Source organism: Prionailurus viverrinus, chromosome B2, assembly GCF_022837055.1.
Source record: "Prionailurus viverrinus isolate Anna chromosome B2, UM_Priviv_1.0, whole genome shotgun sequence".
NCBI lineage: Eukaryota > Metazoa > Chordata > Mammalia > Carnivora > Felidae > Prionailurus > Prionailurus viverrinus.
In genome coordinates, this window is record NC_062565.1 from 1,584,011 (window position 1) to 1,608,446 (window position 24,436).

General features: G+C 48.9%; 1 protein-coding gene, 1 long non-coding RNA gene and 1 other non-coding gene across 3 annotated transcripts; 1 reads left to right on the forward strand and 2 right to left on the reverse strand.

Annotated features, from left to right (window-relative positions):
* Positions 1-1,469: 1,469 nt before the first annotated feature.
* On the forward strand, positions 1,470-11,202 carry LOC125165515 (uncharacterized). The gene is made up of 3 exons (XR_007152146.1): positions 1,470-1,565; positions 9,595-9,844; positions 10,703-11,202. It is a non-coding gene; the product is annotated as an uncharacterized LOC125165515 (long non-coding RNA).
* Positions 1,898-1,990, reverse strand: TRNAI-UAU (transfer RNA isoleucine (anticodon UAU)). Its single transcript is given in 2 exon segments — positions 1,898-1,933; positions 1,953-1,990. It is a non-coding gene; the product is annotated as a tRNA-Ile (tRNA).
* On the reverse strand, positions 7,651-17,001 carry GPX5 (glutathione peroxidase 5). Its single transcript, XM_047858544.1, has 5 exons — positions 16,752-17,001; positions 13,906-14,059; positions 11,008-11,125; positions 9,862-9,961; positions 7,651-8,635 (listed from the first exon to the last, which is right to left on the reverse strand). Exons 1-5 carry the CDS (start codon positions 16,956-16,958, stop codon positions 8,429-8,431), a joined length of 786 nt encoding a protein of 261 aa, XP_047714500.1. The 5' UTR covers positions 16,959-17,001; the 3' UTR covers positions 7,651-8,428.
* Between the last annotated feature and the right edge of the window lie 7,435 nt (positions 17,002-24,436).

Consider the following 24,436-nt stretch of genomic DNA (forward strand, 5'->3'; position numbering starts at 1 on the left):
CATTCACAATTAGTGTTATTTTTGATATGGTGGTATTTATATCTGCCCTTTTACTTTTGTTTTCTCTGTGTTGTTCTTGGCAAATACATTACATTTCTCTATGTGATAGAGGTCCAACAATACATTTTATATATATATATATATATATATATATATATATGAGTTCTCGGTATCTCTGAACTACTTCAATATGCAAATTTGTCTCAATGTGGACATCAGCCCCTTGTCTCCTTATCATGGCTGATAAAGCAAACCAGTACACTTATGAGATGGACAGGCAACACTGGCAAGAATACGGCTAGTCTGTTTGCAAAAGCAGGCAAGGAATGTGGACATTGCCTACTCATTCATGCATCTCCTCACTCTTGAGGTTCAGAAATTCTGACTTTCAACTCTGAGTTCGGTGCAAGGACCCAAGGAGACAGCTTACTCATGGAATAAACGTAAATAGCCCGGGGTCCCCAACGATTTTGGAGTCTCTCACCTGCGGCAAGAGCAGAGAGGACCCGATGCTTAGGACAATGAGAAGATCCCCCAAAGTAATAATCTAATTTATCTTAGGTTCTTATTCTGTGTTAAATGCTTTTATCAGTCATGTACATCTTTGTAACAAACCTCACCCAAATTTATTGGCTTAAAACAATAATTGTTTTTGTTTTTGTTTTTTTGCAACTCTGCAGGCCCACAATCTGGACTTTGCTTGTGGCCATTGCCGTGCCTTCAGTCATCGGACAGCGTGACTAGGACCAGATGGTCCAAAATGTTCCCACCCACATGTCTGGGGAGTCCACTGGACTGGCTGGGATCCAGCGCCCCTCTCTCCATGTGACCGTGTACCCTCTAGGAGGTGAGCTGGAATTTCTTCACAAGGTGGGCCTCAGGGTCCCAAGAGTGGCAAAACCTGTTGAGGCCTCATCTTGGGGCCCCTGCAGAATCATTTCCACGGCATTGTACTGGTCAGTGTCAATCACAAGATCAGCTCACAACCAGGAGGGAGGGAAACAGACCCCACCTCTTGATGGAAGTAGCTGCAAAATCACATTGTGAAGGGACATGCCTGGAGATGGGAGGAATTTGTGGCCGTTTTTAATGGATAATTTATTATGTCCTTTTAACACTGAAAACAACTCTGTGAACAACCTCTATGCTACGTCCGTTGTCCGTGTTGGTAAGTGAACTATCTGCTATCCCTTCGTTGCCCAGCGTCCGTCTAAGCTGCTGTGAGCCTGGTTGTGAACCTACACGTGCAGGGCGGGCCGCTCAGTGTGGGCCGCCGCTGTGGACACTCCAAACCGTCGCGGCGCCCGGAGAACTGACGCATGTGCACGGGGACCGTCACACGCACCCCGGGAAGCTGGGGACTCTGTGTCCAGGATGCCTCCGGTAACGTTTCAGACCCAGACGGTGAGGTGGGGCCGCACGCGGGTTTCCCGCGCAGCTTGGAGGCGGTGATGGGTCCGTTGGTTTTCTGGGGCTGAGCACCTGCGTCGTCGGCGCCAGCCGCAGGCCCCGCGGGCCCGCGTGGCGAGCGTCCCACCCAAGCCCAGAGCCGCGGAGAAACTAAGGTAAGGGAACGGGTGCAAAGACAGATTTTCCACGGAAATACTTATTAAAAAAACAACCTGATTTCCTGCAGTTAACAAATCAGACATAGGAGTACTTTTCAGTGGTTTTATAATTTCTGTGCGCACGTGGAGCCTGGGCCTGAGTCTCTGGCGACTGTGAGCAGGTGTCCTGGCGACCGCCGGGAGGAGGTGGCTGCAAAAACGCGGGCGGTGGACCTGCAAGAGGCTCCCGGGGGATGAGGTCACAGCGGCTCGACAGCACCCCCGCACCCAAAGGTCTCCCCACCGCTCCCCTGAATTCGCAGGGGCGGCCGCAGCGGGCGCGGTAAAAGTGCTCCAGGTGAGGCTCGAACTCACAACCTCGGCATCGCCCACCGGCCACTGTCTTATAAGTACCGCGCGCTAACCGATTGCGCCACTGGAGCCGTGCGGGAGTGCGGCCGCGGAGGTGGTGTTAATATATGCTTCCGGCCGAAGGCGGCGCCCGCTGCGGAAGCGGGTCGTGCGAGCGAGGCTTCCAGCCGCGGGCGGAAGCCGGGTCCCGGATCCCCGGGGCCGCCGTCGCCGCGGAAGCTGGAGGCTGAGGGTCGCGGTTCCCCGCTCTCGTCCCCGCGGCTTCCCTACACCCAAGCTGGGATTGGAAAGCACTTGAACGACAGGTCACATCGGTCCAAACGGCCACGTGCGACGCAGACTCCGTACCCTAGGAGGAGCCCCCCCCCCCCGCTCCGCCCCCAGGAGCGAATTCCACCTGCGTTTCCAGCTGGGGGTTCCCGCGGGCCTTCCTCCCGCGCCCGGACACCTGCCCTCCCGACCCCTCGCCCCTGTGCTCTAACCCCACGATGTTAAGACATTTTCCTACCCCGAAACCTTCGGAGAGCTAATATTTCCTTCAGGAAAAACACTGTTTTGCAAATACACAGCTGCAACCTGGGCTAAGGAGATGCAGGAAACAATGTGATAATTCCGCGAGAATTTTTCTAAGGTCTCACACGCAAACCCATTGTTTCCATGTGTTGTAGCTCATTTCAGACTTTGTTCTCTGAAGGTTTTCCTTGGAGTATTTTTGGAGTGGGCAAGGCTGTAACTACACACACACACACACACACACACACACACACTCATACGTACCCACATACGCATTTATGTATTTTTTAATTGGAAAAATTGTTTCTGCACTTCTAATACATAGTATTGTGCAGGAAACAGTCTCGCATACATATCTGCAGTAACTGTCACATACTCTGTTTAGAGGCAAAGCACCATGGGTAAAGCTGACCATCCGTCCAGAGCTCTCTACTTATGGGATCTCGCTTTCCAATTTACATTAATTTTTAAAAGTCAGAAGTGTTATCTCCAAAAAACGTGAAAAGAACTGTAAAAAAGTAATCACTTTATTCAATATTACAGTTGTAGAAATGAGTGTATTTTCTTTAAGAAATGAAAAACAGGAGAACCTCGCTGGCTCAGGTCACGATCTCAGGGTTTGTAAGTTCGAGCCCCAACATCAGCTCTGTGCTGACAGCTCAGAGTCTGGAGCCTGCTTCAGATTCTGTGTCTCCCTCTCTCTGCTCCTCCCCTGCTCCCACTCTGTCTCTCTCTCAAAAATAAATAAATGTTAAAAAAAATTAGAAGTGAAAAACTAAAAAGGGGATGCCACTTAACCCGGTTGGGACATCAGTATGGTCCAGCAGGAAGAAGTACTGTGATGAGTTTGGTCTCTCTGACACCAAGAGGACATTCCAACTCAGGCTTGAACATGCTCTGGTATTCTCAGTGGACAAAGGGTTCACTTCACTGCTGCTTTCCATTCTTTTCCACATTTCACACCAGAAGGTTGGAACAGCCTTTAAAAACTTTGTTAACAGGAGCCAATCCAATGTCCACTGATTTCTTCTCAAAAGGCATTTTAACTCATCAGATAGCCCAGCAGTTTCTTTCTCATGAACACTCTAGCCATGACAAAACTCAACAGGACACAGATGAATCCAATGAGTTAGAAGAAGACATCTACTGAGTGTGGGAATGTTTGGTGCATTTGATCCGTCCAGGATTGTGAAACCTGAGTCCGTCATTGTAAACAGGAATCTGGATGCGAGTCCTTCCACAACATATTGTCCATTAACACCGTAGGCCAGGAAAGCTACTGGTCTGTGACACCCATGTTCATCTGTCATACAGCCAACGCTTGGAGGTTCAGCAATAACACCATAAATTATTCTTCCAGTGATGAGGAAGTAAGAACCACCAGAGCGTACACAGTCATGGCCAACAGCATGTGCACCCAGGGTGCCGTCTTCAGCTTCAGCGGTGCAGCGGTGGGGGAGGGGGGGGGGATGCAGATTTGAGCTCTAAGAACAGGACTCAGTACAAAGTCTCCATGTTGGTGGTGGCAGGAGCGGCTCCTGACCTGCTGTATTATTTTGTTTTTATTTAGCACTATAACATAAACTATTTCCCGTGATGGGCAAGCTAAAGGAAGCACTTATATAGTCCTTGCTATTGGGTTGGACCTGTTACTCCACGTTATTACACATTTGCACAATGTTCAGTCCATCCACTGATATACCACAGTTTAATCAATGCTGCCGGATGTCTTTCCCTGTTTCCTGATGAAGAGAATATTTGGTGCTGAGGTACATTTTACAGTGTAAGGACCAGCGCTCCAGAACAGAGACTGTCTTTCCTTCTGATCCCTTGTCTTCTCTTCCTGGGAATAGCCCAGCCTGAGCTAAAGAGCTAGCTGGGGACTTGGTCCTGGGGAAGGGCCAAACGTCTGACCAACCCATTGACCCCCTCTTGTCTCTGACCCCAAAACCATAAACATTGTCTTCTGAGTAGGAATGTGGCCTTCCTAGCTGAAAAGTCAGTCTCTGCCCCTTCCCAAAGGATCGATGTCCTTAACTCTAAACAAATGTAGATGTTCTCTGAGCCAGGTTTGGGGATAAGATGATAGTGTTGGGATGTACAGAAAGTGTAATGACTCAAGGGTAAGATTTTATTATGGTGTTCAGATGATTTTTTTAAACTAATGATTCCAAAAAAGGTCATACTCAATCTCATTTTCCACATATTTCTTTAAAGAGTCACAGGGTGGGGGCGCCTGGGTGGCGCAGTCGGTTGGGCGTCCGACTTCAGCCAGGTCACGACCTCGCGGTCCGTGAGTTCGAGCCCCGCGTCGGGCTCTGGGCTGATGGCTCAGAGACTGGAGCCTGTTTCCGATTCTGTGTCTCCCTCTCTCTCTGCCCCTCCCCCGTTCATGCTCTGTCTCTCTCTGTCCCAAAAATAAATAAACATTGAAAAAAAAATTAAAAAAAAAAGAGTCACAGGGTGTAAATTAATGTTTTCTAACAAAGATACCACATCAGGTGCAATGGTTTCAATTAGGGCTATTCTTCGGCATAGATCGTGGTAGGTAGTCCACTGTCATTTTCCAGACTCTTTCTTTTACTCTTTGTAGGGAAGAAACTGGTGCATTAAGTGGAGACACTATAGGGATCCCAATTGTGCATCGATTTTGGCCCATCTGTCACGGTCCCTGGGAGGATGGTTTCCATTCACCTGAATGGCTTCATTTACTGGCCCAGCTGGGAACTGGGGAGTCAACCTCAGGCCTTCCTCTCGGCTTCTACTGTGATAGTTCCTCAGACCACATGCCAAGAAGTCAATGTAGTGGTTACGCCAACTCCCACAAATACCATTCTAACTGTACATTTGGGGACAGGAGAAATTTCCGCCCCATGGATCCATGGCCTTAGTGGATGAACCAGCCCTGGGCCAGGACTCCATTTGCTGCCTGGACCCTGTAGCCTCCATTCTAACCAGGGGCCATGATGACACAGTGGGCCTTCTGGTATCAATGTCAAGTTGGACCTTATTTAAAACAGTCCTTGAAATGTAAGGGTGTTTCTCTTTCTGAGTTTATGGCTGCTGAGTGAATGGTCACAAGTCCCTTTAGGGAAGGAATGGGGAAATTATATTCTCTATATTTGTGGTGCTGTTGCAGGGTCCCACTTCCTCAGGACTTGGCTTTTCCTCTGGTTCAAGATCAGAGCTGAGCAAGGTATGCTGATTTTGTTTTTAGTTGGGGCTGCTGCCCTCAGTCTACTGGTTATGTATTCCAGGTTCTTCTGATTATGCAGACAATGATACCTTGTTGGCTGTTCATCTCCCTTGCTTCTAGGGATGCCGTGTTCTATTAATCATCTCCGACACTCTACAGAGTTGCCTGCCCCCACTCCCACCACCCCCCACACAGATTCTGATGTATGAGTGCCGCCATCTCTGGCCCGAATCATTTCAGGATCCTATAATCCGCATCGTTAACAGCGAGGACACTTTTGTAGCAGAATCTCTCATCAACCACACTCACCACACACTTCTCCGTGATCCTGCACATTCTTTTTCATGTTTTCAAACTCCTGCAATACTTTGTCTTCAGTGACTTTCCAGCATTACTTTTCGGAGCTTTTGATCCCTCCTTTCTGTCATTAGACACAATAGTCCTGGTATTTCTACCATATTTGGTGAGGGCCATTTCTTTGTCTAAACAGGGGAATCCTAACGGTGTGTTGGTTCTTGCCAATGTGTAAAACCTCTGCACTCGGTGAAAATGCTCCAATATCCATGAACTCTCTTTCAGCTAACTTTGTGTTTCATGCCCCTTGATCAGGAACCCTTGGAATCTAATTCTTTTTGGGCGGATATTGAATGGGTGTTTGGCAGAGCACCAGCCTCTGCATTATCACCAAGCAAGAAGGACGTGCTTACCCTTAATAAGGAGGGCTGGGGGTCTTGGAAAGTCTGGGGATTTAGATGTTCTAATGCATCCAACCAGATGTATCCATCCAATGCCTCAAGGTTCTATTCTTTTCCAATCCAGGCCATGTGACTTGAGCATAGGAGATAATCTGGGTTTGAGGGTTTAACCTTCTTTGGAGTCCTACTATTCCTACGATTAAGTCTTGAACCTGAACCCTTGCCTTTTGTGCTCTTGAGTTGCAGGATATGAGAAGTTCTTTATCTCCTCTTGGGGAGGCACTCTGGTTTTCACAGTTAGCCCTTATCTGGTGAGAGGTCACCCTCAGTCTTTAAGCATCTCCCTCCAAAGCATCAATTTCTTCTCAGAACAACCTTAAAATTGCCTTAAAATTATATCACCTCAAAAGTACCACTCTCTCACATTTCTCAAGTGCCTGATCCGTCACATTCACCAGCACATGGAGCTACCAGCGTGACCGCCTTGTGCATGTTTGGTGAGAGTTGTAAAAACTGCACCTGCTGGTCTGTATTCTGGCTGTTTGTGCTCCCCCCACCCCCCACACTGCCAGCCAGATAACAGACAGTTCAGCTTCAAAACTCTTATCTATCATCTATCTATCTATCTATCTATACATATATACACCTATATATGTATATATATGGGGCACCTAGGTGACTCAGTCTGTTGAGCATCCAACTTCGGCTCGGGTCATGATCTCATGGTTTGCGAGTTTGAGCCCTGCATCGGGCTCAGAGCCTGGAGCCTGCTTCGGATTCTGTGTCTCCCTCTCTCTGCACCTCCGCTGCTCCCACTCTGTCTTGCTCTGTCTCAAAAGCAAGTAAAGATTAGAAAAAAATTTATTAACTCTCATTTTAGCATCTTATTTCTCAGATCCCCTTTGGTTACCTGTAGGGACTCAAAGATGGAGATCGGCATTCAGAGTTTAGTGGAACACTACTTCAGGGTCAACACAAAGGCATCAGACCCTCGGGGGTGTCCGCAGCTAGGACGGGCCCTTCAGAGCTGTCCCAAGTTGGGAAGTCAGGTCTTGCCTTTTATACCCTCCGCTGACTGTAATTGGATACAAGCTGCCCCTGGAGAGGGGACATGGCTTTGACCTGAGACAACTCCTAATCAGGGGTGACAGTTCAGAGCCACCAGGTGACAACCTTCCAAGGATCTGGGAGGACAGTTCCTTCTAGGCAAGGGGTTAAGGTAATTTGGGAAACACACCATCTCTGGTAGTTACAGTGAGAAAGAACAGAGAGATGAGACAAGTTTGAGCACAGGACAAGGTATAAAAACCACCACAGTGATGCCAGGTGCTGCAGAAAACATTTTATTGGGACAGGACAGGGCTAGCTGTGATGCTGAGGAACGTAGGATGGAGAGAGGAAAGCCCATCCTTCCAAGGGCGCCTGGCCCGGGTGTCGTAGCCTGAGTGCACTAGAGGTCAGACCCTAGGAAAGTTTCTGTAGGATCTAAGTGAGAGGGAGGCTCTGGAGATGCCCCTCCCTTCATGCGAGGCAGTCCCCTGCTCCCACTCCACCCCAGGGCTCCTAAACCAGAATGACAGGTCGGTGTGCATGTGGGACGGTGGGTGTCACGGGTGAACGATGATCTGAAAAGACTTGGGAACTGACAATGCGTGTTTGTCCTTAGGGGAGGGAAAATGTTATGAGGTGGAACCCAGACTGTGTGCTACCACCCCACTGTTCTTTCTACACCTGTCGGGTGGAGAGAGCAGGGGCAACGTGGTGTCTAGGAATGCACTTCTCCAGGATACTGTGGCAGACTGACCCATCCTCACGGAAGGCTGATGTTCCCTTGATGGATAGGAGTGATGCCATCTGCAACAGGCGTCTGAGGATGTAGGGTTTCCAGTGTTTTGTGCTTCTCCCACGTCCGTACTCTTACAAGGAGAAATAGCAGCAGCCTTCTGAGCATCAATCTACTTGGTAGGGAGGGGGAACTTCAGCAGGATAGAGTGATTTGGTCGAGTGGAGGCCATTTAGGAAGACAGCGTAGGGAAATACGGAATTTTTTAAAAACAGGTCTTCAGGTAAGAAGCAGGATGGCTCCCGCCCCACACGCGGGATTCCTATTTCGTTTTTAGCTGCTTCAGGTACTCCAGGATGTCCAATCTGACGGTGCTGATGGGAGCCTGGTGGAACCAGCGCATGACAGGGACCCCATTGGGCCCCACCAGGAACTTCTCAAAGTTCCAGCGGACGTCGTGGACCTTTACCGGCTCCCAGGATATGTGTCTGAAAGAGCCCAGCACCTCAGAGGGGTGAGGGCAGGAGAGCTGGAGCAGAGAAGGAACAGAGAAACATCATTCTTGCTACTTTCGCCCACGGGGAATCCGCCCCTCCCACGCCTAGATACTCTGATTTCCTGTGATTCTCAACAACTCTGATTGCCACCATGCCAACCATCAAGACAGCTGTCGGGGGGCACCTGGGTGGCTCAGTTGGTTAAGCGTCCGACTTCAGCTCAGGTCATGATCTTGCGGTCTGTGGGTTTGAGCCCCACATCTGGCTCTGGGCTGATGGCTCAGAACCTGGAGCTTGTTTCGGATTCTGTGTCTCCCTCTTTCTCTGATCCTCCCCTGTTCATGCTCTCTCTCTCTCTCTGTCTCAAAAATAAATAAATGTTTAAAAAAAATTTTTTTTTTAAGATGGCTGTCAGTATTACAGGAAGAGTCTGTTCCCCCCTCCTGCTCCCCGGTGACCCTGTGATCACACAGCCATGCTGCTGTGGGTAAGACACGTCACCTCTATGGCTGTCAGTTTCCTGTTCTGCAAAGTGAATGGCTTAGATTAGAATGTGCTTCTCCAGGTCTCAGGGTTCCTGGGCCAGAAGCATCTCACAAATATCTTTGGGACCAACATGGAGTTCCAACATTTTGTTTCATCAAATAACAAAACCTTTCGGAAACATCATCACTTCATCATTTAATTTTAAAAAGGTTACTGTAAGAATAAATTCTATATACATCCTAATCTGAGACTAACAGGAAACCCTATAAGTCAGTTGAGTTTCCGAAACCCTCCTTACACTGTCTTGTTTTCTCCCATTTGCTGAGACTGTATAAAAATCGCAATGTGAGCCAGTGCTGCCTAAAAGTGGCCTCCAGTTCTCTGTACCTAAAAGTCAGCGTTTTAGCAAAGGCACTTATTAACCTGTTGATTTCTACATCTCCCTCTCCAATACTAGCCCATCAAGGAGTAGAGACTGTGTCTTCTTTTTGTCCATATTGTTTAGGAAACTGCCTGAGACTCCGCAAATGTACCTCGAATGAATGAATTCACCACGCAGGCTGGTCCTTGGAAACAGTGTCATTCTACACAGCGCTCTCCGTCACCAAAGCCAGAGCCTCGTAAATGGACAAATGAAACCCCGATCCCTCTGCTGAGCCGGAGATCTCTTGCAAAGATCTCATCCCGTTTGCGGGCATGAGACCCTTTTCCACCACATCGGTTGTAAGGAAGGGAAGAGGGAAGAAGAGGTTTGGGTCAGTAACTCACTCACCTTCAAGAAGCTGAAGACTTTCTGTTCTGTTTTGCCATTCACATCCCCTTTCTCAAAAAGCTGGAAATTCGGTACATATCCTCTCCCTGGACGCACATACCTGCAATGACTCACAGTTGCCAGAGAGCTCCAGAGTGTAGGAGAGAAGGCTGTGGGGGGCCCCGGGGCTGGGGGTCATGGGAAGGGCAGGAAGAAGGGCAGATACAGAAAACAGGGCCCGGGGAAATAAGGCCATTCTTTTTTTTAATTATTATTATTTTTCAATATATGAAGTTTATTGTCAAATTGGTTTCCATACAACACCCAGTGCTCATCCCAAAAGGTGCCCTCCTCAATACCCATCACCCACCCTCCCCTCCCTCCCACCCCCCATCAACCCTCAGTTTGTTCTCAGTTTTTAGGAGTCTCTTATGCTTTGGCTCTCTCCCACTCTAACCTCTTTTTTTCCCTTCCCCTCCCCCATGGGTTTCTGTTAAGTTTCTCAGGATCCACATAAGAGTGAAACCATATGGTATCTGTCTTTCTCTGTATGGCTTATTTCACTTAGCATAACACTCTCCAGTTCCCTCCATGTTGCTAAAAAGGGCCATATATCATTCTTTTTCATTGCCACGTAGTACTCTATTGTGTATGTAAACCACAATTTCTTTTTTTTTCTTCAATATATGAAATTTATTGTCAAATTGGTTTCCATACAACACCCAGTGCTCCTCCCAACAGGTGCCCTCCTCAATGCCCATCACCCACCCTCCCCCATCAGCCCTCAGTTTGTTCTCAGTTTCTAAGAGTCTCTTATGCTTTGGCTCTCTCCCACTCTAACCTCTTTTTTTTTTTAAATAAGGCCATTCTTCACGTCAGGCTCCCTGATTCACGTAACTTGTCTCTGTTCCACAACCTGAGCCTGTGCCCCTGCACTGCTTCTGTTCCGGCTCCTTCTATGGTCCTGCTCCTCTGCGGTCCGTCCAGACCTCACTCCCAGGGAGAAGGAGAGTGTCCAGACACCGCCAGACCCACGTCAGGGGAGGACAAAGTTGATGTCGGTGTAACCCACCCCCGACCCAGGAAGCCTCGTGTGAGCATGCCCCGCAGGCTGAAGAAAGGTGGGCAGAGGCCTCCTGTGGGCCCAAGCACCAAGCAGGCACTCACTTCAGCCCCGGAAGGATCTCCGAGTTCTCTCCTGGTTCCTGGTTCCCAAACTGGTTGCAGGGAAAGCCCAGCACGACCAGGCCCCAGGGCTTCAGCTCGTCCTGAAGTGCGTTCAGTTCTGTGGGAAGAGAAGAGACTGCCTGGTGGCCTGGCCGGAGACTCTGCCTCGTGTAGAGAAAGATCTATGGAGCCACCCATTTTACAGAGGAGGAGACAAAGGCTCAGGGAAGGAAAAGCCTCTAGCTGGAAAGACCTTTAGTGACAGGGCTGGAGTTACGTGCCGGAGCTCCAGACACGCATTCAAAAGCCCTTTATTACAGGGTAATATTTCCCCAATCTGTGGCACATCAGGATCAGCGGAGGGCCCTTCCTGAAAAGCAGGGATGCCCAGGTCGCATCCCAGAGAATTCTCTGGCTCTTCTTCTGAGCTGGCCCCCAGTCATCTTTACTCTTCAAAACCTCACCAGGTTACTATGGATTGTGACAGGTGTGACTGCTTATGGACAGTGCATGCAGGGGTTACTTAATGGGTTCGGTTTCAGTCTGGCAGGATGAAAAAGTTCTGGAGGTTTGTCTCCAGATCTGTGAGTGTGAACACACTTAACACTTCTGGTCAGTACAATTTGGAAATGGTTACAAGTGTAAATTTTATGTTATATCTTTTGTTAACCACAACTGAAAAGAAAATGTTTGCCTTCCCTGGTTGGTTCATTGCAGGACTGAATCTTTCTTTCTTTCTTCTTTCTTTCTTTCTTTCTTTCTTTTTTAATTTTAATGTTTATTTTTGAGAGACAGAGAGACATAGAGTGTGAGCAGGGGAGGGGCAGAGAGAGAGGGAGACACAGAATCGGAAGCAGGCTCCAGGCTCTGAGCTGTCAGCACAGAGCCCGATGCAGAGCTTGAGCCCATGAGCCAAGAGATCATGACCTGAGCCAAAGTCAAGAGGCTCAACCGACTGAGCCACCCAGGTGCCCCAATCTCTTTCTTTCTTTCTTTCTTTCTTTCTTTCTTTCTTTCTTAAGAAAAAGACACAGATGACGATAATGGGCTTCTCTCCTCTGTACAGACTGGGTCCCCTGGGTGGAGCAGGAAATAGACCTGATGGGCAGAGAGAGCCAGAGAAACTCCAAGCCCAGCTTCCCGGTGTTCTTCAACATCCTCAGGATGTTCTACGTCAGTCCTCACCGACATGCCGGAACACACGAGCCCGCACCTGCCTCCTTCCACTGTCTTCCCATCCTTTGCTCAGATTTTTGTCATCAGCTTCTTTGTTAACCCTTTCTGGGCTAGATGGCTTCAGTGCCCTGACAGATACTAGCCGGTCCCACGAAGATTCTCCACAACCAACTGGTCAACAGGAGCCTCCTCTTAGTCCTTTTCTTTCCTCCCTCCCTCCTTCCTTCCTTTCTTCTTTCCTTCCTTTCTTCTTTCCTTCCCTTTTCTTTTCTTTCTTCTTTCCTTTTTCTTTACGAACTAGACATTGGCTTCCTGATTCCATACGGTTCCCCAGTACCTCTCCCCACATCCTTCTTACCTGTCTTCAGTCATCGTACGTGATCACTTGCTCTGGGAAAGAGACAATAAATTAGGAATCCCATCTTCCAGTCCTTGGGAAACTATTCCTTAGTTGCCTTGTCTGTTCTGTACAGAGTGGGAACTGAATACATGAATTTTTAAAGTCACCGTAAACTGGTAAAATGAATTATGGTCCAATAGAGTGTCATTCAGTCTTTAAAAAGAATGAAGAGGTGGTCTGAACTCTAAAGTACTTTAGTGGGATGCCTGCTTGGCTCAGTCAGTAGAGTGGGTGACTCTCAATCTCAGGCTTGTGATTTCAAGCCCCACATTGGACATGGGGCCTACTTAAAATAAATAAATAAATAAATAAATAAATAAATAAATAAATAAATAGTTTATTAAAATAAAAAGCAAAGTGACAAGCAGTATTTACATTATGTTACAATGGGGGGGGGCAGAAAAAAGAATTTGCGGATTCTGTAAACATAATACCAGTCATCTAGAGAGAGGGGGACAAGGAGCTGGAAAGACTTCTTCTCACTCTAGACTTGATTCCTATAATTTGTGAGCCTTGTGAACATGTTACCTATTCAAAACACAACATAATCAAAAACAACAAAAAAATGAAACCCTTATTACTTCAAACATAAGAAGTGCCTCTATTTCTGGTTAAAATCCATCCTGTTCATTATTCACCGGCTTCGAAACCACACGGCCGAAGATACGAGAAAGATGAAATCGCTCCCTGAGTAACGTACAGAGACGGGGAAACCACGTCCAGGAGACCGTGAGGTGCAGCCGGACGACTCGCCTCTACCCCCACCTGCTGGGCCAGCTCTCCGGACAGACACAGCTGCAGCCCATCCCCACCGCCTCTGCCTTAGCAAGTTACCCTGGAAAAGTCTCAAAAACATCAATGCTGTCTCGTATTTACCAAGACTTCTGGAATCTGCGCCGAGGCCCCGAGTCCTCAGATATATGTTATTCTCCCGGAAATCTCAGGAGCAAAGCAGAGGCAGGATGTAGGGAAGGGCTCAGCAAACTTTGTATGAAGACAGTGGACACCTTAGACTCTGCAAGCCGGATGGTCTCCATCCCTATAATCATCAACTACTCAACCCGGCCTTGAGGCGTAAATCAGCCACGGGCAGTATGGAAGCACATGGGCATGGCTGTGTCCCAATAAAACTTTGTTCACAGAAGCAGGCTGACCAGATTTGACCCGTGGGCCATTGCTTGCTGGCTCCTGACATGAGGGAATGAAGTCCCTGGGTCGTGAGGATCTACTTCAAGGCGTAATTAGAATGTAATCCTACTTATGATTTAGAACATGCTGAGCAGGAAACTGTAATCCCAAGGACAGTGGCTCTGAATTCTTACCAGGATACTGAGCTGTCAGACCGCAGTAGGTGGCCACGTTGACGAAAAGGACGTGCTTGCCCGCGTACTGCTTGAACTGAATGTGTTCCTTTCCATTAAGAGTGAGGGCGTCATATTCGTAGATGGTGCCTTTCACATCTTTGTCGCAATCCATCTGGAAGATTTTTAAAAGGCTAATATTAGTAACGGTTCCTAACACCTGTGAAATCTGTCAGCGCACTCAAACGGTAACGGCTGCATTAACCGAAAACGAACCAGCAAACAAACAGGGCTTTTCTGAGGCGTCCACGACACGATGGAAACTTATGTCTTGTGACTGGACAGCCAATGGTGTTTGAGCGGCAGGCAGTCAAATGTCCCCTCCCGTCATCCTGGCAGAGGCAGGGCGCCGGGAAACGTGCCAGGATGACATGAAAAGAGCAGAGATTCACGAAGTAAGGGAGGCCGAAGAGGAAAGCTCGCTGCCCTTTGTGCTTCTGTGGAAATGAGGCTTCTTGCTGGTTCTGGACGGAAGGTGTCCCGCCTAGACTCTCCCACAAAGGGCAGGTGTGGGATGGCTTATGTATCTGAGGACGGCCTGGTCACTTCTGTAACTTTCCCGAGGCCTCCCGACTGCTTGCTCCACGCATCAGCGTGGTGTGGAAGGAACTCCGGCCTGGGGATCCAAAGCCAGCTCTGCTCCCCAGTTCCCTGTGAACCTGGGCCGTTCTCATCCTTGACCCTCAGTTCCCCCGCGGGTAAGACGAAGACATTCATCTAGAGTCCCATCAGCTCTTCAAGCGGCCTTCCAGGTTTTACCTTCTAGAACCTAACGTCAGCCCTGCTTGGGATACTTCTGTCCCTCACGTCTCTCTTGCTCGTGTGATGGTTTTACAAGCCACCACCGTGACGCTCCTTCTGTAGCTCCCAGCAGAGGACAGCGAGAGCCCAAGACCATCTGCTGGTGCCGCGAACATCTGTCCAGCAGCACCTGCTCTCACATAATCAGCCCCCCACCGCATCGTGCTCTAGGAATCGAATTCTCGCCTTCATCACTGGCTCCGTCTGTCCTGTTCCTCCCCGGATCTTCTGAGCATACTTGAGCAGGATTCTGTGTGACACAAATAAGTTCCATATAACAGAAATACTCTGTACATGACATTCTCGCTGCCTGATTTTAGGTTAAATTCCTCTACAAGGCAGATCTCGCCTTGTTCTTCCCCCACTCTATTCTTGTAGAGTCCACGAGGGACCCAAAGGGTCTGGACTCCACAGTGCTCATCAGCACAGCCTCACAGAATCCAGGGAGTGTGAAAAGGAAGCTACCAAGCCTCATGGCGAGACAAAGGCAGAGAGGAACTGGTCAGAGAAAGGGGAGAAGGACGAAATGCGATAAGGAAGGTCCAGATTTAAAGTAGGATTAACCCAGACTCCTTGGAAATCCAAGGGACTAGAGAGGATTTGAGTCAGCCAGCCAGCCAGCACCGGTCCTGATGCCACACAAACAAAACCGGACTTTCTCCAACCTTCTTGGCCAGCTGCTGCTCTCGCTAGCACACCGGGCTGCGGGCCTCAGTCCCTGCCCCTGGTCAGAAGGCTGCCTCCTCTAAGCAGGCCTCTGCGCTTTCCTCTAAGTGCACAGAGACACACATGCCAGCAAAACTGAGAATGTTGTGTGAAAGCATCGATCTCCATGTCCATGGTGCCGGTGCCAAGCTGAACGTTTTTCATGATTTGTCTTTTCCCCCCTTTGCTACCGCAGTGAAAATTAATGACAATCACGTTGGGTACCAGGGTGTGGGGATTTAGAGACTCTGGACCTGGAGAGCCCTTTGCGGTACTTACTGCTGACACTCAGTGCTGTTTCCAACGTATCTAAGTCCACATGACGGGTCTCCTATACCTCCAGACTCAGCTTTTCATTAAGCAAATTCTACAGCCCAGGGTCCGGGGCCTTCATACCCAACCAGGCAGCACGCAGTGACAGAAAAGCACATCAAGTCTCAAAAGTAGAGCGTTCTCTGGTCAATTTCAGAGCAGTAGGAAGATCTTCCCAGAGCTGCCTTTTACTGAGCACATCGCACGTGTTATAATTACTGTTATGCCACCCACAAGGTAGACACTGTCACCCATGACTTCATAGTGAGATGGCAGAGGCTGACAGAGGTGAAGGGTGCCCCGCTACGGACGAGAGTTTGCTCGCCTCTCACTTCATGATCCCATTCTGCCTCCAAGTCACCTAGATCCCATCTATCCATCCCTGAGCTGTCCTCCCACTGCCACACACACACACACACACACACACACACACACGTTGCCTCAATAAGGCAACGGAGCCATGAAATGGGACTAGACTGAGGCCAGAATCCAAGACTTGATTCCAAATTCAGTTGCTTCAGTCCTCCAGTTATTTCTGCACGTGCTTTATGCTTCTCTGGTAGCTCTGTGACTTTATCCATCTGTAAAACTTCCACATTGATTCTTTCCTCCTCTTCGTGGGCATCCCACTGAGATGACTTAGCCCACGGTCTCCCCCAAACCCTGCCGCCCACTGTGATGCCCGAGCCAGCCTTGCCTGGGGCCCAGCTGAGGCCGATACTGACGTGGCTGGAAGGGTATCCAGGCGACCCTAAATGGGGATGGAGAGGAGCAAGGACCACAGTAAGGAGCCTCTTCCCTAGATTCGGCTCAAGGAACACCGTTTATAGGACTGAAGAAGAGGCAAGAAGAAAAGAAAGGTTAATGGAAAGCACAAGAAGAAAGCAAGCGGAGGCGGGAGTCTTGCAAGAATGACTGACGCAGGACAGAAGGACAGAAGGGTGACTCTACCTTGGAGCCCCGCCCCGCCCCCTCTGGAGTTCACTCACCTTCACCTTCTCTGGGGGCTTGGGATTCGTGCACGTGACGCCGACTAGCAGAAGAGGGAAGAGGGAGGAGGCCGGTAACTGTGCCATCATCCTAGTGTGTGAGGTTCTGGTCTTGGAGGCTGGGATCTCCCGCACTCTGGCAGCGTTTTGACACACTAGCCAAGCCTGTGCAGGCCAGTCGCAAGCCGGCAAGGGTTTCTGGGGCATTAAGCGGGGATGTAGAATTTAAACCACATCCTCACCCACACACGCCCCCACGTGCACTCAGTGCTCACCAGTGCGATGAGGGCCTGGGACTCATATAAATTCTGGCAGAATTATGAAAAGGTGAGGGCAAGGGCCCATGGTCCTTGAAGATTACTGTCTGCTTTAGCTGGGTGGAGGGTAGTGTCCAGATGCAGAGAGAGCCTCCCCAGCCTTGCAGTAAAGTCACTGGAATCAGGACCACACAGACCCCAAATACCATTCGGGGTATCATGATTTGTGGACCACCGAGGGCCTCTCTAAGAGAGGTGGAAGGAAACTGGCCCTGAGGGAGTAAAATATTTGCAATAAATGTGAAGGAAGCACATTAATATCTCATGCTACACCTGCCTTCAAGCGCTCCCAAATCAGTAAGAAAAAACAAGCAGCCCAACAGACACATGGGCGCCAGGCAGGAAACCAAATGGCATCTGTGCTGGGATACAACGTTCTCCTTCACCAATAATCAAAGACGTATAAATAAGAAAAGATGCATTCTGTGTTTATCAGATTGGCCACAGTTAAAAGGCGCGGAGGCACCTGCCTGGCTGTCATCGGTCTGGTATGGGGGGGTGGTTTGCACACCAGACGGGGAAGGGAGCCGCCAGTGGCTGCCAGTTTTCTGGAGGAGAATCTACCATTCTGAATGTGCTTCTTTTGAAAGTGCTCTTAAGGGGCGCCTGGGTGGTGCAGTCGGTTAAGCGTCCGACTTCAGCCAGGTCACGATCTCGCGGTCTGTGGGTTCGAGCCCCGCGTCAGGCTCTGGGCTGATGGCTTGGAGCCTGTTTCCGATTCTGTGTCTCCCTCTCTCTCTGCCCCTCCCCCGTTCATGCTCTGTCTCTCTCTGTCCCAAAAATAAATTTTAAAAAAAAAGTTGAAAAAAAAATTTTAAAAAAATAAAAAATAAAAGTGCTCTTAATCTCCTGGAAGCCCCAGGGCCTGAGAAGGAAAATGGTAATGAGGCACGAATAAAAACGCTTTGCCTCTCAGCCAGCAGCTCTTGGTTTATCGAGTTCCCAACTGCTCGTCTCTGCTAAAATTGGGACTGGGTGAGGGATACAGGCCTGGATATTGCTGGATACCCCGCTTCAGTAACACATTTAACCCCACCCCGCCTCCCCGGAGGCCTCCCAGCCTCCTTGTGCACTTCTGGATCCCAGGTGCTGAGGCCTGAGTGAGTCACACTCCTCAATTCACAACCGCTTGTCCTTGCAAAGCCCCCTCTTGTTCTGTAGATTATTTACAGCCTCGATTTCCAAACCACATTCTCCAACCCCCCATCCCCATGGCTAAAATATGTTTCCTATTCCTGTGGTTTGTAATCCTGGAAGAAACTTGCACATTCCTCGTCAGATTACTAGCCCCTTAAAGCTTAAAAAAAACCACTCACTTCCCCCCCGCCCGCCCCCCACCTTTGGACATCAGAATCAAGTGGTTGAGTTCATCAAACTCTTACATTCATGGCACTTTATCATCAGGCTGTGCACTGATTGCCTTATTATATTAATTTAAAATGTTTTTTTCTTGTCTCCAATCCACCCCTATTTTCCGGCTCTCGGGAGGATGGGCAAGGAAACAGAGTGGCAGGTCGGGGCCCCAGACGACAGGAAGCCAAATGACTGAGACAAGGTGAAGGTTCGTGCAGGTTGGCTTTGAATCCCAAGTCGAGGGCGGGTGTCTGGGCTGGCCCTCGAGGACTAACAGGGAGACGTCGGGCTCTGGATTCCCCCCCCCACCTCTCTTCCCACAGCCTTCCCCACACAGGGTCTGTGGGCAGCTCTCTCTTCTACCCACCCCTCCCCACCCCCAGGGGGAAGTCCCTCTCAGCCAGCTTGTCGCCACCCCTCCTCCAGGTCCACACAAAGGGCAGCCTCGGCCTCCAAGTCTGATGGGGCTCAGTTCTTTGAGTCTGGGCATTCCTGAGCTCTCTTGGAAAACAGACGCTTTTGTTATCCCAGATTCCTCATCTCTCCTCCGAGGCCTCTAATCTGCTGGGGGATGGGGTGGGGGGAGCCCAAAACAATGACCTCTGACCCAGCCCCAAAGCTCCCACAGCCCGGTTTCCTGCCGTGTGAACCTCCGGACAGCAGACCTGACACCTGCCCCCCCCCCCCCCCCCCCGCAGCCTCTGTCTCAGCTCAAGAACGATGGACATTAAAATATACAGCCTCAAAAATAATGTTTTTGTTACTTACCAATGTTTTCCATTCCTTTATCCTTCCCAAGCTGTGTGACTTTGGGCAAGTTACCCTGTGTGCCTCTGGTCTTTGTTTATGAAGCTGGGAGAATAATACAAAGTTTACAGGGCTAATTTAAAAAAAAAAAAAAAGAGAGATGATTCATTCAAAGTCTAAACATGACCTGGCCAAGGTAAACATCCAGTGTTGACTCAACTAAGAAACGATGCACAAGTAGAAAACCCAGTTTACGCAAAGTCGTGGGAAATTGCTAACTGCTCCTCCATTGCTGTTATCAATTCCTTGCTCTCTTCACTATTTTCTCCTTGCTCAATGACTCGAGAGCAGAAGAGATTTCATCATAAACTCTGACTCAGTGGTGGGACTAAGTGGCCTAAAATCTCCACTGTTTGAGAATTCTGTCCGGGAGAAGAGAAATTTCCAGGGCTTGGGCTCCACGGTGGGAGGGCACTTCCTGTCACCATGGCGTCCCGGTCCACCTGCCCGTTCCAGCACCCCTGCCTCCTCCTCTTCCATCCACTGGAGCCGCTTATCCAGTCGCTGTTGTTGCCTTTCCGGAAGGTGCAAATAATCCCCCTCTTGTCTTCTCTCTTCCAGGTTCTTCACTTCCTGCGGACCCCCGGCTGTCGACCCCTCTCCACCGATAAAGAGACAGTAGGGTCAACCAGTTGAGCACAGCATCAAACCCAGCCTCTCCAGCGTGTACCATGCCTATCTGGACAGGCTCCCAGCCTCCTTCCCAGCACCCCCTCCTGCGATTCCCTGACTTCACACCAGCCGAATCCATCCAGTCTCTAAAACACACCTCTTTGCACTTATATTCTGGAACTTGGAGGTCAATTATTCTGAGTACTTTGGGATTCCACCACCCCCCCCCCCAAATTATCTCTATGTTTCTTCCCACCTAGAAGACAAGGATGCAATTTTATCAGATTTTACCAAACAAGATTTTAGGTGGAAACGTTTGTAACCTGAGCCATAGAGTTAAGGCTGGAAACCTGTCCAGACCTAAACTAAACCATAAACTCTTCTCACTTTCTGACTTTAAAAATCCTACACTTGCCCGTAATCCATGATATTTAATACACAATGATGAAGTTTTAAGGCGATGGTGGGGTGGTCCAGAGCCAACGGCCAAGAAAGAATTCTTGAAGACATCTTTGATGCAAAAGGTGATTTTATTAAAGCACAGGAACAGGACCCGTGGGCAGGAAGAGCTGTCCTGACAGATAACTGATTATGTACCCTCAGGTTGGGAGGGGGTGAGGGGTAGAGTAAGTCCGTAAGGAATTTTGGAAGCAGGGTTTCCAGGACCTTGAGGGGCTGGTGTTGCTAGGGAAATGCCACTTACCACCGTTTAGTAAAACCTCAGTCATGAGACCCTTCAGATGTAGGGTGGGGTTGCATATGCTTGGAGTATGTTTGCCAGCATGTATCTCAGGGCGGTTAAGACAAAGGAAGTAGACTTGCAGGATCCTGGGGGGATCAGGGTAATGTTAGGCCAAGGTTCCCTTTGCCCCAGCGAAGTGTCATCATTGAGGCAGCTGACCCCGTAGAGGGAGGTCATTCTATCAGTTTTGAGGACTTGTCGATGGGCTGTAGTCAGTAAGGGAATTTAGTTTTTCATTTGCCTTCGTTTCCCACAGCACCGTGGCCAGCACTGACACCCTTTCCTTCGTTCTTGGGCAGCCAGGAGTGTTCAAGGAAACACACGTCCCACCTGGGGGGTGGGGGGCGGGGGGAGGCTATAACCTGTACTTTGCCCTCAGCTCACCCCACATAGGGTGGCAGAAATCACTATGTCTCAACCACTGCCTACTTTTCCCATTCAGACTCCAACTTTTCCTTGAGCCAGGACTCCTTGGAGGAGAACTTTCTTGCCCAAGGTGACACAGCTAATGAGTGGCAGTTAAATAAAACCTCCAGACTCCCCATCCTCACTTCTGTTACTGACTTGATCCTGCCTGAAAATCAACAGCAAGTTTCTTGTGTTTTAATTAAAAGTAACAGGAGTTTGGTTCCTTTGGTTATAAAGGAAACAGGTTCAGCTTTTGCTCAGATGCTGTCCACCTCTTCATCCCAGATTCAAACCCAGCCTCTGCAACCCAGACCTGACATAGAGATTTTGGTCCCCATTTAGTTTTACTTGAATATTTTCCCTGAATTAGATCATCTCCGTTGGCATCTGGGATCCCCGTTCAGACCTCCAGGATTTTCTTTACTCTGGGTGTAAGTGTGAGGCATACGACTTATCCCTAAATCTGCAACTTTAAAATAATATTGCATATGTTTATGTAATATTTGTAGTTCACCAATGTCCTTCACATCAGTGATTCCATTTAGCCCTCCCAGTAAGCCGGTTAGGCAGATAGGACACGCATTCCTTGCTCGAATTTGCAATGGAAAAGTGAGGTTCAGACAGGGGACATGACTTGGGCAGTGTCAGAATAGTGTAGACGTAGACCAAAAGTTTGAGTTTTTATTTCAAATCCATTCGTCTCTCCACTCTTAGCTCAATTCCCCATAAAACATGTTTGGGAATGGAGGAAAGTCCCAGAGAGACCACAGTCCTTTTGCATTTAATTTTCATCCACACGTGTTCTTAACCTGCTGACTTCCTTTCCCAAACTTGCTGAGGTCTGGGACTCTCCCCTGGTCTGGGCTGACTGTGGCCCCGAGACTTCCCCAGAGCCAGGAGGCCTGGCACGCGGCCGTGTCACTGACCCCAGCTTTCTGCTCCAGGGAGAGCTCTGCTGCTTGGAGGTGAGGGTGGGAGGCAGTGAGAGGAAGGGTGTGTGCTCCCCAAGGTGTTCTTGTCTCTTACTCCAGCTCTAATGGGCTGGGGGAGGGCGTGGGAGAGAGCTCCGTGTCCTGGCACAACTACCGGAACCTGAGGAAAACCCACACGGTTGGAAACCAGAGCCCTCCCACCTGCAGATTCTGCAGTCTGTGCCTCAGGCCCTTGCTCCCAGGGAAAGAATAAGTACGCTAAATAAAAGATGCCCTTTGTCAACAAACATGCCCTGCGGCCATCGCCAATGACGTCCCAGATCTGTGAGGCTTTGAGAAAATACCTCCCTAGACCTCAGTTTACCCATTTATAAATCAGAAAATCACCAAAGTCCTTTCTAAGGCCGACATTCTCAGGTTTTTTTTGTCTCAGCTTTTGAGAGAGATTCTGAGCTCCTCTGAAGCTGAGTTGATCAGTTGTTACCCCGAGGCGATTGGGAAGCAAAAGTAAGAATCAAGAAATTCTGTGGATCTTGAGTTCTCCTGTGGCATATAGGTTTTCCAGGCCACAGCTGTATATGGTAGAGCCAGATGCTCAGTAAAGTAGAAAGACTGGCCGGTCCAAGCCACCAGGCCAGGGCCAGACACAGCTACAACCGAACCCCCACAACTGTCTATCCACGTTGCAATCAGATCGGATGCAGAACAGATTCGCAGTTGAGACCACTTGGCTTCTCTATCACCCCTTTGCCTCTAGCACCCTATGAAGGGTCTGAGGGCACCAGGATAACACCAGGACTTGACCTAGAAAACCCCTGCAGTCACCCCAGGGACACCCAGGGACAAGGTTGGCTCTCTTTCTGCCAAGATCAAGAGAGGCAGGACGTATTTACAGATGCAGTGATATGATGTTTGGAGTTTGCATCAAAATCATTCCATGTGTCTGTGGAAGGGGGGAGGGCTGGGGGCACATGTGGATGTCGATGAAATTGGCCGGGAAATGTGCTGATCACGGCTGAAGCAAGTAGGAGGTATATGAGGTCAATGATACTCTTCGCCCTGCTGCCCGCATGTGTTTGAGAGTTTCCATAGAAAATACTTAATCAAAGGTAACAAGCTGGGAAGCGGGCTTCTTAAAATTAATGGATAGAAAAGGAATAGCACAGTTAGAGGGTAAATAAAAGAGATTAATGGAGAGGGAAGGGGAAGGAATAAAGAAGACAAATAGTGGGATTTTTGTGAGTAGTCACTAAGTCCTGACTCTGTGCCAGGCATTTCTAGGTATAAATTCTCACTAATGTTTATTTTAAAAGTCATCATTATTATGTTCTTTTACAAAGAAGAAACTAATACGCATACAAATTAAAATTGCTCAAAATTGCATAGCTAGAAAGAACTCAAAGCCAGGTCTGTTTAAGCCCTAAATCCCAACTTTTGTCCCTGGACACAACAGGCAGGGAGAGAAAGAGACAGCAGCTGTAGACAGCGAAGGGTATAGAGTGTAGAAATGGAAACAAATGGGAGACAGAACGAGGCTCAGTGAGTTAGGCATCAGGGACCAGGTTGACAAGAAGCCCTTTCGAAGCCATTCCGGATCGGTGGGCGGTGAGGGCTGGTCCCTCTCCCCCACCCCGGACTCTGAGGAGGAGGGTTAATCTTGCATCAGGATAAGTTAATAGAAATCTGTGATGCCATCTGGAACTTGCTGTGAAGGAAACATGAATTCCATAGTTCCATCTCCGACTGGTGCAGGCACCCAGGAGAATCCATGACTTCCCAGACATTTGTGACTAGCCTTGCCATGAACTTCCTCTGTGTGTGTGTGTGTGTGTGTGTGTGTGTGTGTGTTCAAGCTAAATTATAGCAGAAAGGGAACAGGTGGGGAGGGACGCCTGATTGGCTGTCAGGTTAAGCGTCGGACTTTGGCTCACGTGGTGATCTCCTGGTCTGTGAGTTCGAGCCCCGTGTTGGGCTCTGTGCTGACAACTCAGAGCCTGGAGCCTGCTTTGCATCCTGTGTCTCCCTGTCTCTGCCCCTCCACCACTCACACTCTATCAAAAATAAATAAGCATTAAAAAATATTTTTTAAAGTTCAATTGCCTGGGTGGGTAAACTAAAATGGGCACCAATCTCAAAATGGCAATTCATATAAACTTAGACTGACTTTTGGTTGACATTAAGGCCAAAGTGAATAATAAAAAATAAAAATGAGTGAACTGATAGTGTTCCAAGGATATTAGAGAAAAGAATGCGATCTTGGACTATATTGATTAGTGCACAGTATTCCAAAAAATGTGCTTTATATTGATCGAATCAGACCTGAAATAGCGTTTCTACCTGCGGACAGAACAAATAAAAATGTAAATTAATAAATCAGGGCATGTTCTAAGGAAGAGCGTCAGGATGTAAGCTGGCTTCCAGTAGGTATTTGTCGAATTACGAGACAGGTAGTTAGACGTGCGTGAGGAGGGATAAAGCAGGTGCAGACCACAACCTCCGAGCCACCTCCAAGGA